This window comes from Morone saxatilis, unplaced genomic scaffold (genome assembly GCF_004916995.1).
Source record: "Morone saxatilis isolate NCDOM2014 unplaced genomic scaffold, NCSU_SB_2.0 Contig18, whole genome shotgun sequence".
Taxonomy (NCBI): domain Eukaryota; kingdom Metazoa; phylum Chordata; class Actinopteri; family Moronidae; genus Morone; species Morone saxatilis.
In genome coordinates this window covers 18726880-18741635 of record NW_023339740.1, presented here as the reverse complement: position 1 = coordinate 18741635, position 14756 = coordinate 18726880, and the positions used below count along the sequence as shown (strand labels likewise).

The window sequence follows — 14756 nt, the reverse complement described above, 5'->3', positions numbered from 1 at the left end:
TGTATAAAAAAAAAGAGTGAAAAAAGCAATTTCCCCCTAGGGGATCAATAAAGTATATCTTCTTCTTCTTCAAGTGGGCACACCTCCACACACTCCACCACAGACCCACAGACCTGCTGCTTTAACAGATGAAGAGTCTCACTTAAACACAACTACATAACGTGATCGTTTATGTGGGCATGTAGTTATATCCTCCCCTTCAAAGGACATATAGTGGTGCACTGCTGTTGAAATTTTCATACCAGCAGCCAAATGCTCGCAACTCATCAGGAAACACAAAATACTAAAATAGAATAGATTCTTCCCATTCTTTCATTCCGTATGTACTAAAATTTGTTCAGATATTCAATATTAGTTTCAAGTTGTCTCTTTGTCTCTCTTCAGGAATCACTAAAGACATAAATCCTCCCAAAAAGCCAGCCTCCTCGTCAGGGAAGATTCAAATCAGGCACACACTCTTTTTTTACAATTTCTGCTTCCTCATTATTTTGCCCACAGCCTGTTTCTCAGTCGTCTGTACATCTGTGGCTGTTCCTCTGATGTGCTTTTGGGGTTCACAGTGCACAGGGCAGAGCAATCTGCAGAGCATTAAATAATGCAGGGCTCTGTCTGATGTGGGGCACACCATTAATGCACCAGTACAGCTCCTCTCCCTCATCATCATATCTATTTCTCCCCATCCCCCTTCTCCTCTCTGACACATCCGTGTTCACACACACGCACACACACACACCAACACAACACCAACACACACACAGAGAGAAACTGTAACTGTCTCAGTCTGCGATTATTACTGATTTGATGTCTGACTTTCCCTACGCTGTCAAACTTTTTCATTCCTGTCTTGAGTCTTTCCATGGCATGGCTGTGTTTCTCATGATTTCTAATTTTCTAGTCCATCAAAACTACAAGTCGGACAGGTCTTCTCCCATACAGATGCTTTATTCCCCAAACATTGTCACCACCCTGATGAAGGCGAGATAACATGCTGATGCAGATATTATACCAGGTTCATCATCTAAAGTTAGCATGTTAGCATGCTGACATTTGCACTAAACTGAAAGTACAGCTGAGGCTGATGGAAATTACATTAACTTTTCAAGAACCAAACTTTTGGACAAACTAAACTTTTTGGGAAAAAGTCGGGAGATGACAAAGGTTATTACAATTCATTTTGAGAGGAACACGAATGACTGAACAAAATTTCATGGCAATTCATCCAATAATTGAGACATCTCACTCAAAACAACAAAAGTCAACCTCATGTTGGTGCTTAAAAAGAAAAAGTTGGATGGCCAAGGTGACCATGAATGTCTGCACCAAAATCTGGGCCAATCCATTCAGTAGATGTTTATTTTACTTGATAAGTGAAAACTTTGACCTGTGGGTGTATAAGAAAAGTCAGAGGATGGCCAAAGTCACCAGGATTTATCCTCTGACAGCCATGAATGTCTGAACCATATTTTATGGCAATTCATCCACTAGTTTGAAATGTCCAAAGCGGTGGACCATTAGACGAACTGCTTGATAAAGGGATCCATAAACCTGCCTGTGAACATAATCCAGCCAATTACATTTCCCATTACAATGTAACTGGGAAAACAAATAGCATTATACAAACAGAATTTCAGGGTTGAAATCCCCCCCAAAAAAACAACCATTGACTGAGTAATAAAAAGGCAAAGTCTAAGTGATGCATCTTAAATAAGAGCAATACAATAAGCAATACATCAGAAATTAAACTGAGCCAGAACCTAAAGCATTGTATATTTTAGGACAATTCTGGGACTAATTTAAGGACTCTCTCATGACATTTTCCCCAAAATATAGCTTGTACCACTTTTATCCAGAAGCATCTCCAACCTCTTCCTCTTAGTTCTTCTATGGACCATTAACTGTTGATGGAAAATCAAATCTCTCCAATCTGAAGTCAGTTAAATATTTTTCATTTATGGAGAAAGAACACTAACTAAAAAACAAACAAAATCCAAGCAAGTTTATAACTCATGTAAAATGAATATGACAGAAAAAGAACAGACGAACACCATAATATATGATCTAATAAATAACACGTCTTGTTGTACTATAAGCTTTCATGCTTTCTTCTTGTTTTTTACACATACCCATTCTATCACTTCACAAATTATATCCGCACTTGATGGCCTCTTAACTTTCTTCTTTCTCCCTTCTTGTCTACTAAGCAGGAGGATTGTTGAGGGTTCTCGCTGAACTTTCATTCAGAGATCAAGGCTGACGCCGAGACACACATGCTTGGCATCCAATTACTGAATCAAACACAGAAACATGCACATGAAATCTTGCATACACACAGGCAAACTGAGGCACACATTAAGCAAACACATCACAGGCAAAGACACTGATTTTAATCAGACCCAATTAGAAAGACAGTTGTTTTCAAGATAAAAACACTAATAATTTCAACTCTCAGTGATAAAATGGTGTGAGTTAAATGATATAACGAAGGCAGACTCTGCTGGTATCCTCAATGACGCATCAACTCCAATCTGTTCGTAAAAAACAGAGAACACCACCCTCTGTTTTCTCACCTGGAGGAAATTACTTTTGCTGCCCCATATTCCCAGCTGATCATCTTTTAATTCTGTACTGGGTCACATTGCACACACACACACCAAAGCACAGCAGAGGCAGGGAGCAAATGGATGACTCATCGAACAATATAACTCTCTGGAGGAGCGCTGTTGTGTTTGATCATTAAGATCTCATGAGAGGACACACACACTGTTTTTGTTGCTCTACTGCAGCAGAGATTTATTTGGTGCATAATAGAGTTGAGAGGAGTTTTGGGGGGGAGCGCTTTTTCCCTTTATTAGATAGGACAGCTTAAGGTAGACAGGGAAGAGGGGATGACACACAGCAAAGGGCCACAGGTCAGATTTGAACCAATGGTAGCTGCAGCAAGGACTCAGCCTTTTGTACATAGGGTGTCAGCTCTACTAGGTGAGCTATTCAGGTGCCTGAATGTCTGGGTTATTATGAAACATATTATGTGAATATGGTAACTTGTTAGTGTGTGGGCCTACATACCTGTACTAATTACACTGTGGGGACTAATATCCCATTTGAGGAGAAAAAATGGTCCCCACAAGGTTAAATATTTATTTTAGTTTTAAGACTTGGTTTTTCCTTCATTTGGTTGGGCTGCGCGTCCATAGTGTTACTGCTCTACTATCTGTTGCTGGACTTCCTTATTTATTACTATCTTATTTTATGTCTCATCTTTACCTAAAGCAACACGCTGCCAGCAATAGAGCTTATAGAGTCTGAATGCGCGCTAACCTGGAGGTTTATTTTAAATCTCTGTGATCATCTCGCCATTTTTCTATCAACTGAACTACCAATTTTAGACCAAAGCTTTAATAGAACAAAATTATCTATGAAGCTTAGAGTGAATCTTGAGATTATGACTGTGAATGTGTGTGTGTGTGTGTGTGTGCGTGCACTTAAGTGCCTTACCAGGTGATGATTGATCACTGGATGCCACTAAAGTGGCAGGTGTTGGTCTACGTCTTCTGATCTGAAAAGTAGAGCAATTTAAATTCAAAAGTGAGAAAACAAATCATATTTAATTTCAGATGTTTGCTGGTATGACAGTAAAACACATTATGAAGCTTTTTGAAGCTAAAAATCATCTGAAAACCTTGGCTTAAACAGCCTCGAAGATCTTGAAGTAGAAATATTAAAATACTGACTGATAAATCTCAAGCACTTCCAGGCTGTAATTACACACTGACCTCTAACAGTTATTTTGGCTCAACCAATTAAAATGCTAAGCGGTGCACTGAAATTTGCATATTTACATACTCAGCCAATCAGGGAGAGTATAGCCCTTCTCCCTCAGTACCGATCTTATGACCAACTCAGCATCCACTTTCTCTCATGGTGCTGGCAGCACATAACACAGCCTGGGTGATGCATATTTTGGGTTTGGTTGTGGAATACTTTGAAGATGCCTGAGCTGGGTGAGAGCAATGCTGGATCTCACACTGCTCTGTGCAGTGAGATCAGCCGGGCAGCCTGCCACCACCTACTTGCTTCTTGGCTCATGACTAGTGGTGTGTGGCAGCTATGGAGCATTCTGGGATAATACTTGAAAGAATATACACATTTCACTGAGTCCGAACATATAGCTGTTAAAACTCTCTGGTTATAGATTTTTAAAAAAAGAGTTACAATGCATAACTTTTGTTATTTTTAACTGCTAAGGTCCATTACCACAAAAGTGCTAAAAATATGTTGGATCCAAAAACCTGTTTCCATCAGGTTTTTGGATTTCCCTCAAGTTTTAATTATGAAAGCTGATGGAATCTGAGGAATAGGTTGCCAAGATTGCCTAATTCATGCTGAAACTGGAAAGAAGTAAGTACTAGAAACTTGTTCATTTGACTGCCAACCTCTAATGTAAACAGGGAGAAGGAAGGTGAAACTATATACAGAGGAAATAAATGGCAACCCTCTTTGTGAGCAACAGCAGTAAATGAATATTCTTTTTGTACATATGTAGCTGAAAAATAGTTCAGGATCACAAAACACCCAGGCAGCGCCATACTAAATGTCACCATGCCTTGCCACGTTGCCTCATGAGCATTATTAGCATGAGTTTGACATCCATTAATATAAAAGTGCAATATGCAGTAAAATTATGAATCTGTCCTTAAGGTTCAACTCCACACCAAATTTGTTCAGTCCAGCCCGTAAACATAGCTGTTTTTTTTACTAATATGGGAAACACATGGTTGTTTCCTTTGATGACCAATTAACAACAGACCCATTTTTCACTTCTTACCTTGCTAGACTGCAGTCTAGTCCATGCACCCATGATCTAGTATATATCGTTTGCACTTTTAGGGAAAAATATATACTGCATGATTATGCAAATATCAAATGAAATCAGTACTGCCTTATATCTCTAACTCTGTGACCAGAGATTTTTGGAGAAAGCACAGCAATTACTTTTTTGTCGCCTCCAGAATCAGGTCATTACTTTTCCATTTTATTGCCCCACAAACCTAAAAGGCTGTGATAAAGGAATTTAAACAGACAATCAATTATTCACACACACAGATGAACACACACACATACACAAATGCACTCCTTACACATAGCTGACAGAGTTGCTGACTAACGCTGAAAGGCATTTGAGCTCCAGTCCTCCAAGCATCTTTTCTAAATGCTGCTTGTGCACTTACAAAGCTGTGGAGTCAACTCCAGTCAGCCATATACATAGCCAAACCTCAGCCTACACAGCAGAGCATCACTTGATATTATATGAGACATTTTAAATCAGCTAGTAGCTGAACTATTTTCTATTGAGATGTGAAACTAAAGTTTGAGCAAAAATGGAGCCATAAGGTTTTGAGCTGCACTGCGGGTCTACAATGGAAAGCAAAAAGGCAGGGCACATTTTTATTGCAGGCGCATTCAAAGTTACATTTGAGGAAAGTGAGGAACTGAATCGTTGTCCTTGGATTTCAATTGCACGGTGCAGGTTTGGCTTTGAGGCTTGGCTGTGCTGAACAAAATGAGGAAGTGAGGAAATTATTAAATAACACAAAACGTTATAAGCACAAAACATCACTTTAGACTCTGTTCATCTGGATTGCTCTATTCAGGAAACCTGACCACAATTTCTCCCTGAACACACACACACACACACACACACTGATACATTTGCGGTTGGAGCTCTGCATGAAGTTAAACCTAAATTGATTAGCCTTACATTGACATAATGACATGAAATAGAGATGTAACTGCAGAAATAATGTGCAGTAATGAGAGATGAGCAGACAGTAGTGTCTCAGTATCACAGTCTAATTGGGTATTCAGATTTGAAGAGGCTCATCTTTGTTACCTTTCAACCCACGGCCATGGAGTACAGGAAGGCAGTGTGAATAAGAAGAGGCACTGAGTGATTTTTCTTTTCTTTACCAAGCAGGCAGAAATGTTTTACTGCTTTTTACACTTTTACAAGAAAATTGCTGACCTGACATCCTGAAAAGCATGTCATTTGTCATGCCTTTTTGCCAAGTACCTAAAACAGGATGAGGTCCTAACAGCCGCCACTGTCCTCTTCTCTGTCTGCAAACCACTTCTTCCACAGATAAATGAAGATCTTTCAGGGGAAACGTTAAGTTAGTAATCAATTAATAGCTGACTTTGAGTTACATTGTGATGCCAGGTGTGAATTGCATCCAACTAATGCATACTCAGTAAGGACATGAATGCAGCGTACTAATTTGAACCATGCAAAAAAAGAATCTGTTACACTGATAATAATTGATTCAAAACTCTCTGTCTCTGTGTCATTAACATCAAACTTCAGAAGCTGAGCACCCACACATACAATGAAAATACAATGATACCCTGGTGAAAAAGAAGGCAAGTCAATTCATAATCCATAAATCTGTTACACTGCTGGTCCCCTGTGCAAAGTCTCCTAACTGTATCACAATGAAAGCTTGAGACTACAGATGATCGTGATGAACAGTGATGTCTGTAGAAAGTTTTAAATCACATCAAACTGTAAGTCATGTTTATTTGTTTGTTTGTGTCTTAGACATTTTGTTATAGGTACTGTTTTATGGTATCTTTATTTGATTTGTTCTGTGTTTTTCTCCAAGCACTTTGAGGCTCAGAGTTTGAAAACTCCAAATGAATGGTAATAAGTTGTATTCATACTCTTGTGTATATTATAAATCTTTTGGCCTTGTGTGTCTGTGTTTTGTTGCCATTCCAGAAAATCCAACCTCCAGCCCACATTAAAGCACAATGAGCCATGGCTGTGTAGAACTGATTATGCCCAGAGTCATTGTTATTCTCCTCAGCCGGCAGCATAGCAAAGTCCCTGATCCTTCGCTCACACAAATACCACCGCTTACTGGACAGGCTCACCCCTCAAACCAACATGCCTGCCTTTCAACCCACAGTCCATTTAAAATGCAATTCTGTCACTCCTCACAACAATGAACAAAAACAGCCTTCGAAAGTGATGGGTGGGCAGGAAAAGCCGTGCATGCCTGATATTCTTGCTGGGGGGGGGGGTCAGTGGACGAAATACCCTTGGTTGGAAAATATAGGTCAGGCCAAGAGACAGCAGAGTCAAAGTATTTCATGTTTTGTTGACGTTAGCTTTAGGCCCCAGTGCCGTATGACGTCAAAAATCAACCAATTACTTTCTTCTGTAGAAAAGCACTGCAGTGGTTACCCTTCTGTGGTAATGTTCAGGGGTATTTTTGTGCATGTATTGTATGCCCACTCACCTAAACACGTTTACATTTCAGCAGAGGTGAAGTAAGAGAGTTGGAGGAGCTAACCCTCCATTGTTCATGTTTAAGTGCTTGAAACAGATTTGACCTTGGGAACTATTTATCTTGTCACGGAATAATTCAACTGAGAGTGACAGAGGAAGGAAAAAAATATGTATAGTTTTAAATCTACTTAAATCCAGAGATTTAAACACTTTACCTCCTATCCACGTTTTGCATTTTAGAAAATCAGTGATAGTTTTGTAAGAGTTACCCGTGTGACCTTAACAAGCACAATGTGTTTGCACCGCTCAGCGCCCTGAATCACAAAAAGGGCATCCACACCTAGTAAATTGCTGCAAAAATAAAGGTTAAAGAAAACTTTCCCACCTTGTTATCAGGTGGGCTGAGGCAGTGCTGAGTTATCAGATATTCGGTACAATGCAAATACAAGGATTCATGTGATTCCATATCCTTCATCCTGTCGTTTGAAATATGATCTTGGTATCTAAAATCAGTGCTTAGCCATTATAAATCTTCATAGTCTCTCTCCAACTGTGGTCTCATTTGGCTCTGAAATAGAGGGAATGACTGTATTCACATTGAAAACTCAGATTGCAGATGCAGCCTATAATAGTAATGGAGATTTTCCAGTTGAATTTTCATTATCAATGTCAAATCATTTTTGAATGTCCCAGGCTGTCCTTGTATTAAGAATGATTAGTTATTTTGTTCCTACATAACCCTGTCTGGCTGCTTTGCTTATACGCTAAACTTGCAATTGATTGGTTTGTAGACAATCGTGCGTCTGATGTCAGCGTGTTGTCAATTCAGTGAGTGGCCTCCTGGAATGAATGGAGAAAAATGGATGAACAAATTTATTTCGTTCAATAACTACTTGGGTCTCATGGCCGATATGCTATGAGATATGGCCACTGGGGAGGGGTTTAGCGAATGGCAGTAAAAGTTACATATAAAAATAGTTTATAACTGTACAAAGCAGTAATGATTATATATATATATCTCATCTACATCTCTTAAAACTGTATATTTCAGTTTAATGGGTCTTGATTGCCTCAATGTTGTGATATGCATGGTCTGATAATAAATATAATCTACTGCACTCAAAGGTTCTTCTTGGAAAATAGCCCCTCTGAGGCAATACAGAGTAATTCTTATGTTCTCAGTGAAGAAAAATGGTCTGATATGTCAGTGTAGGGAATATTAGGGAGGACACTGTCGGCCCTGAAACGTTTGTAATAAAAGAACATCACCTCAAAATGTCACAATTAATCATCTCAACAAGGAGAATATTGCCTTCATCTATGAATGCAGTTTTCTCCACCAAGTGGCCCTCATCTAAATGATAGAGGTAATGAATGAGTTCAGTATCAACTGTCTGTTGGTGTGGGAGCAGATTTGATTTTTATTTATTTATTTATTTGAATAACATTGTCATTTAAAGCTGTAAACAAGCAAATAGAAATTAGAGTTTAATTCAGAGGTGCACAGCTGTGTTAATCATATTATACATACTCCATTTACAACCTTAATGTGAGCAAACAACCTGGTGTTAACATGATTCCTTCCCTAATCAGACTACTGTCTGATCCTGGTAATAAGTATTTGTGTGTGTACGTTGTTGTGTAGACACATGCAGGCATAAAGCAGTAGGACATCATTTTGGGAAATATGCATATTCACTTTGTCTACAAGGTCAACACCACTCTCATATCTGTCTGTTAAATTTAAGGCTCCTGCTAGCAGCCAGTTAGCTTAGCTTGGCACAAAAACTGAAAAAGGTACTTAATACTTAAGTAAATACTTAATAGGACTGGACCACTCAAACCTTTATTCAGCAATAGTTCTCTGTTTAATGGATCTCCCTATTATGTCCATTGAGCTTTTTCTGGCCTTTACTGTCCTCTATTGTGTATTATTAAAGCAATTTGACATTTGAAGAGACACAATTTCTTGCTGTGAGTTAGTTGTCTGTCTCTTAATAAAGCTGCAACCAGGAGCTTAGTCATGGTAGGCTAGATAGCGGTAGTTAGCTTAGCATAAAGACTGGAAGCAGGGGGGGACAGCTAACCTGTCTCTGTCTGAAGGTAACAACTGCCTAATAGCACCTCTAAAGCTCACTAATTAACACATTATATCTAATTTCTTTATTACAAACTATATTTTGGGCAGGGGCAGTGACTTCCTGGAGTCTTACTGTCTTTGTGAAGTTTCCAGCTGATTTCTTTACCTTTGGACAAAGCCAGGGTAACTGTTTCCCTGTTTCCAGTCTTTATGCTAAGCTAAGCTAAGCTAACCCCTTTCTCCACCTTCACATTTAACATAGAAACTTTAGAAACTAGCAATACCTATCGTCTAATAGTAAGAAGAATATCTCTGCTATCTTTTATGTCATCCACTGACACCATCAGATCTTGGCCTCTATCCGGCACAGTTTGTGCTCATAAGTACACGGTGAGCTTTAATGTAAGGTTATGATAAGAGGGCACACACTGTATCTGTGTGTGGATAAGAGGATGAGTGTGTGCTGTTGTTGTGAGGGTCCGACCTCAGGGAGGTTGTTCTGACTGACGTGCAGGTCTCCACAGAGGCTGATTCATCATGCTGGGAGGTGTCAGGTTTCAGAGATTACTGAACCATGGGTGAAGCCCCCTGGCGTGACATTCATAAGTGTGCTTGCAAACACACAGAGACAAGCACATACACACATTTCCATTTTGTTGTTTTATACATGTAGAGATTTCCTTTGTTTGTTTTTTTATATCCGGCTGTTTCGCTGTTGGGCTGTCTGTCTCAGTCATCTGTCCGTCTCCCACACACACATAAAACCACATACTTAGTGCCCAGCAGGCCATGCAGGCTCAGTGGCCACTCATAGTGGTCTTAGAATAAATTGAAAATGCAGCCTAAAAGGGTAAAGTCTCAGTGGCAATCAGCCAAGCTTGGCCATTGAGGCTAAGAACTCTCTTGAGTCTTTGCAGAAGATGTAAACTGAATTTTACTTGTATACAGCTAAGAGGGGGTCTGACGGCTGGTGAAGAAAAGTAGGTAAACACTAGGCTGGAGGTGTTTAAGATTCTGTAATAAATGGCTGCAGCCTGGGATCAGACGTGTAACTAAATAAACACAGACAGTGGGAACCAACTCTCTGACACCCAGACACAAACAAAACAGACAGGGAGACCTGAGCAACTTTAATTAAATTTGGATCTTTCAGATGTACAGAGAAGAAGAAAAAGCAAGAGAGACAAATTCCCTCCAAGGATACATGGACAGATACACACTCACACAATTAAACAAACACACACTACATTAATTTTTACAAATTTACCACAGGCGCCAATTTACAGACACAATGTCTCTAATATCACTTGGCCAATTACACACATAATAATGATTCTTAGTTCAAACGGCAACATAATGAGCTCCACAGTAGCACAAACTAATATGTTTCAGGCGTGGATAATCATGCCATCCAGCCTTTATGCCCATCTGCTGGCAGATTCATTAAAGTTATAATCCTTCAGTTGATTTGACTACACCTGTGGTTACTATAGTAACAGTAAGAGTGATTTGATACTACAGGTAGCAGCATTCTGGGGGCAGCAAACAGTCTTTGAGCAGCTACTTTATCAAAAGTGCACCTAACAGGTGTATCTGTCTTATGTATTGTGCATGCTGACTCATGGCTGACTGGGGAACTTGATCGAACTGAGCCACCCTTAAATAAATGTTTCACCTATGTGTTTTTTCTGCTATAAGACAAATCAAAATGTCTCCAGTGAAAAGGCCTCTTGGCTGCACGACTTAGGTTTGTCCTATCAAACAGGATGAATACTGCTGCAAACAGGTCCTGTATTTTATATTTGTTATTAACTTCGATCACTTAATTCAGTGACATTAAATCCTATTTCAGTCTTGTTAAACCATAAAACATTAAAAAAGGGTGTAATATTTTATAGACACTGCAATGTGGACCGTGATAATATATTAAGAGTTATTAGACCAAGGCCAAACTTTTTGTCTTGGAGGGTGGAAACTGAAACCTAATGGTGTGTCACAGGCCAAAAGCAAACACCTTTTGTATTGATTAGATTCAAAATGGTACAAGGAGGGCAAGTTCCCTTAATTGATTCCTGTGCAGTGTCACTTGCCGCACTCATAAACATACACTACATATTTAAAAAGCATTTTTACCTCATAAAATCTGCATAAACAGTGATTAATATTCAGTTTTAATCGTTTTTTGCTAGAAACATCTGGCAGGCTACCTCAAACTGCTTCAGGCAGCAATGTTATAGACTGACTTTATGGACTAGGTTATTCGACTACTGGGAAAAATTAAGATGTATCAGCATGAAAAACTAACATTTTGAATTATAGCAAGTGGTCTCTTAAGATTACAAACCATGACAAAGAATGTAAAATTGCATTAAAGCTGTTCTCCTTTCTTTGAGGATGGAAGTTATTTCACTCATGGAGTATTATGGTTACAGTGCAATCTGGACATAAAAAGTCTGCAGGCTTTGTTATCTGTTTTATTTGCTGTATATCACTGGTGTTACACACACACACACACACACACAATGCCAATGATTCACATTCAGTTCCTCTCATCTGAGCCTTACAAGTTTTAATACTCGCTCTAACTCTACCTGAACTTTACCCTGACCCTACTATATCCGCAAAACAATCGGATACGTCTCCTCAAAAGGAGAAACTCACCTAAATGCACAGTCACAACGCTCCTTCTATATAACATCTCGAGTCTTACCATCACAGTGGGGAGAAGAGTGAACAGCAGAAAAAGGAAGGGCAATAGAGAGAGAGAGTCTCAGTGTAGTCAGACTCATAAATCTTTGCCTGTTTTACTCAAGGCTCATTCATTATGAATGACCTGTCCTGTTTATGTTATATTTATAAAAACGAGAAAATGGGACACATCTTTTCACTATATTATCACGTGGATTGCACCCACTGTGTCTTTTTCAGTCACTAATAAGAGCTTTTTGCTCTTGTGTCTTGTGTGATGTCGAGTTTATGACATCTAAAATAAGGGATTAAAAGACTTCTTGCATCTTTTCAAACTTCATTTTCTTTAAATTGTGCACGTCATGCTGTTACAATTTAATGATCTTAAATTCATCATAATCACTTAAACGCTGAATTGAAAATACAGTGCTTGGTAATTAGGTGCAAGAGAGTAATATAAAACTGAAAAGGTGGTTTCTTTAAAGCAGCAGTTTGTCGTCAGACTGTACTCCAGCATGTTGGACACAGTACACTGCGCTTTTTATTCCTCTTGAGTTGCTCCGCTCTGTCTGCACCTGCTTGTTTTCATGATTGGAATAAATGTTTCTCAGTTTCTTGTTCCAATTTTTGCAAAGGGACAGAGTGAGCACAAACTATGATTTCCTTTTAAATCTTTTCCACAGTGATGTTGCTAAAAGTCCAGCCATGTCACTGATGCATAAATAAACCCTTAAAAGCCTGAAAGTCTCCTATCACCCAATCCAACTCCTCTTCCTCCCCCGTTTGCCTCCGTTCTCCTCTCCCTCCTCCTCTCCCTCCTCCTCACCTGTTCAGCTGCCTCTGGGTCCAGGTGGGTGTCCAGTAGGGGAACAGTGAACTGTATCTTCCTGGGGCTCCCAGTTTCCATTGTGGCTCTGTCTGTCAAAGAGGAGGAAAGGACGAAGAGGAGGAGGAGGGTATGATCCGAGGAAGGAGAATCCGTAGGAGAAAAGGAGGGTGAAGAGCTCAGTGAGGGTGGCTGAGACAGAAAATAAGTGTGCTCCAGCTTAGGAAAAACTAAGATTGTAATATATTTTCTGTCTGACTATTTTCTGTTCTTTAATTGTATCCTTTAACACACTTTTCCCTGATTACCTAGCTTTGATTGGCACCTCAATTCAATTCTGCTATATATTTTTCTACCCTCAGCACCTGCTGGTGTCTCTACTCCGGCTTCACTCTCCTTCCTTTTTGTCTCCCCCAGCTCTCAGCGCTAAGGCAAGGGCATTCTTTGCTAGGAACACCTCTCCTTCGCTCTCATTCGCTGTGCCTGACTCCCTTTCACGCAAGTCCCACCCTCTTGTGACATTTCTTTGCCTGTATTGGACGTCTGAGATAAGGGCTGTTCTGCAGCAGCCCCTGCACAGACGGGAGAGAGAGGATGACAAAGACATACTCTCTCTCTATCTATTGGATGGGGAGGAAAGATGCAAGATCACTGGATTTTTTTTTTTAAAATCACCTTCCTACACGTGCTTAAATATAACCTACATGGTATTTCAAATAAATAAGAGCCTCACTCCGAATGAGTCATACAAACACTGATTCTCTCTCTTGTATCTAAGTTATATGTACATACATCTCTAACCTATTTTAAACAGATTACAGAGACTATATTTTTCAAATGACAATTTGGAGACCAAACTGCAGATAAAGCCATGCAATTATTATCGGAGCTTTCTTTATATCTGACCAAGGTTGTCCACGCTGTTGCCTGGCCAGCACAGTCTTTATTGATTGTCTCTTAGCCTGAGTGTCCCTACATCACACGTCTGCTGGGCCTCCGATACCTGACACCAGCCAAGGAGAATACGACTCCTGTGTCGTTTCAGATTTGCATTACATTTTGGGTTGTAATAAACCAGGCAATTACATCCTCAGAAATATGATCATTTTGTAAGCTACCTTGTAACTTCACATTTTACATTCTCACTGGAAACCCCATTCAAATTATATTTGAATTTAACATAATTTAATTCAAATGCTAGAAGCTCCTCTTGGAAATTAAGGAACAGATGTTTTCTCCAGACACTGACTGGTAGCTTACAGTAAGAGATGATGTCTTCTCATTAGACTGCTATGCATTATGACTGTAAGCAATAAGCATTTTCTAACACATTCTGCCTTATTATACTAGTTTATAGCTGAGATAGACAAGAAATATGAGTACAGACCAAGGGGAGGGGCTGTGCCTCCTCCAACAACAAAGATCCCCCAGCTGGAATCAAACCAGGAACACTGTGACCATATGGCGCGAGCCCCAGACCACTTGTCCACAGCGATGTCTCTAAATGTGTGTATTTTAAGTCAAATGGCAGTCGTCATTTTGTCCATTTTATAGTAAATGGATAAATTTGAAGACCTACAGTAAGCTGAATAAAGAGAACATTTCCAGGTAAATCCTCTGACCTGAAGAACTTCGTGTATGAATAAATGAAAACAACATCAGAATCCTTTTTCCTCTTTTTACCTTGGCCATTATGTTGTTCTGTTAGAACTGCACACAAACCGTCCTCACATAAAAAACACATTTTAATTTTCTTGTAGCTCTGAGTGAAAGAGTGAGTGTCACTGTAATAAGAGCTTTTCCCGAATTACATCTTTGTCATCAAAGTAGAGAGGTGTGTTAATAAGACACCACATGTTGTGTGTGTGTGTGTG

General features: G+C 39.5%; 1 protein-coding gene across 1 annotated transcript in view; it reads right to left on the bottom strand.

The window, feature by feature from the left end:
- Positions 1-13283, bottom strand: part of LOC118328885 (protein phosphatase 1 regulatory subunit 1A-like) — a 26676-nt gene extending 13393 nt beyond the window's left edge. Inside the window, exons 1-2 of the mRNA XM_035662810.1 lie at positions 12883-13283; positions 3496-3556 (exon numbers count right to left, since the gene is read on the bottom strand). Coding sequence (XP_035518703.1) covers positions 3496-3556; positions 12883-12963 — 142 coding nt within the window. The 5' untranslated portion in view covers positions 12964-13283. The remainder of the gene's footprint in view (positions 1-3495; positions 3557-12882) is intronic.
- Between the last annotated feature and the right edge of the window lie 1473 nt (positions 13284-14756).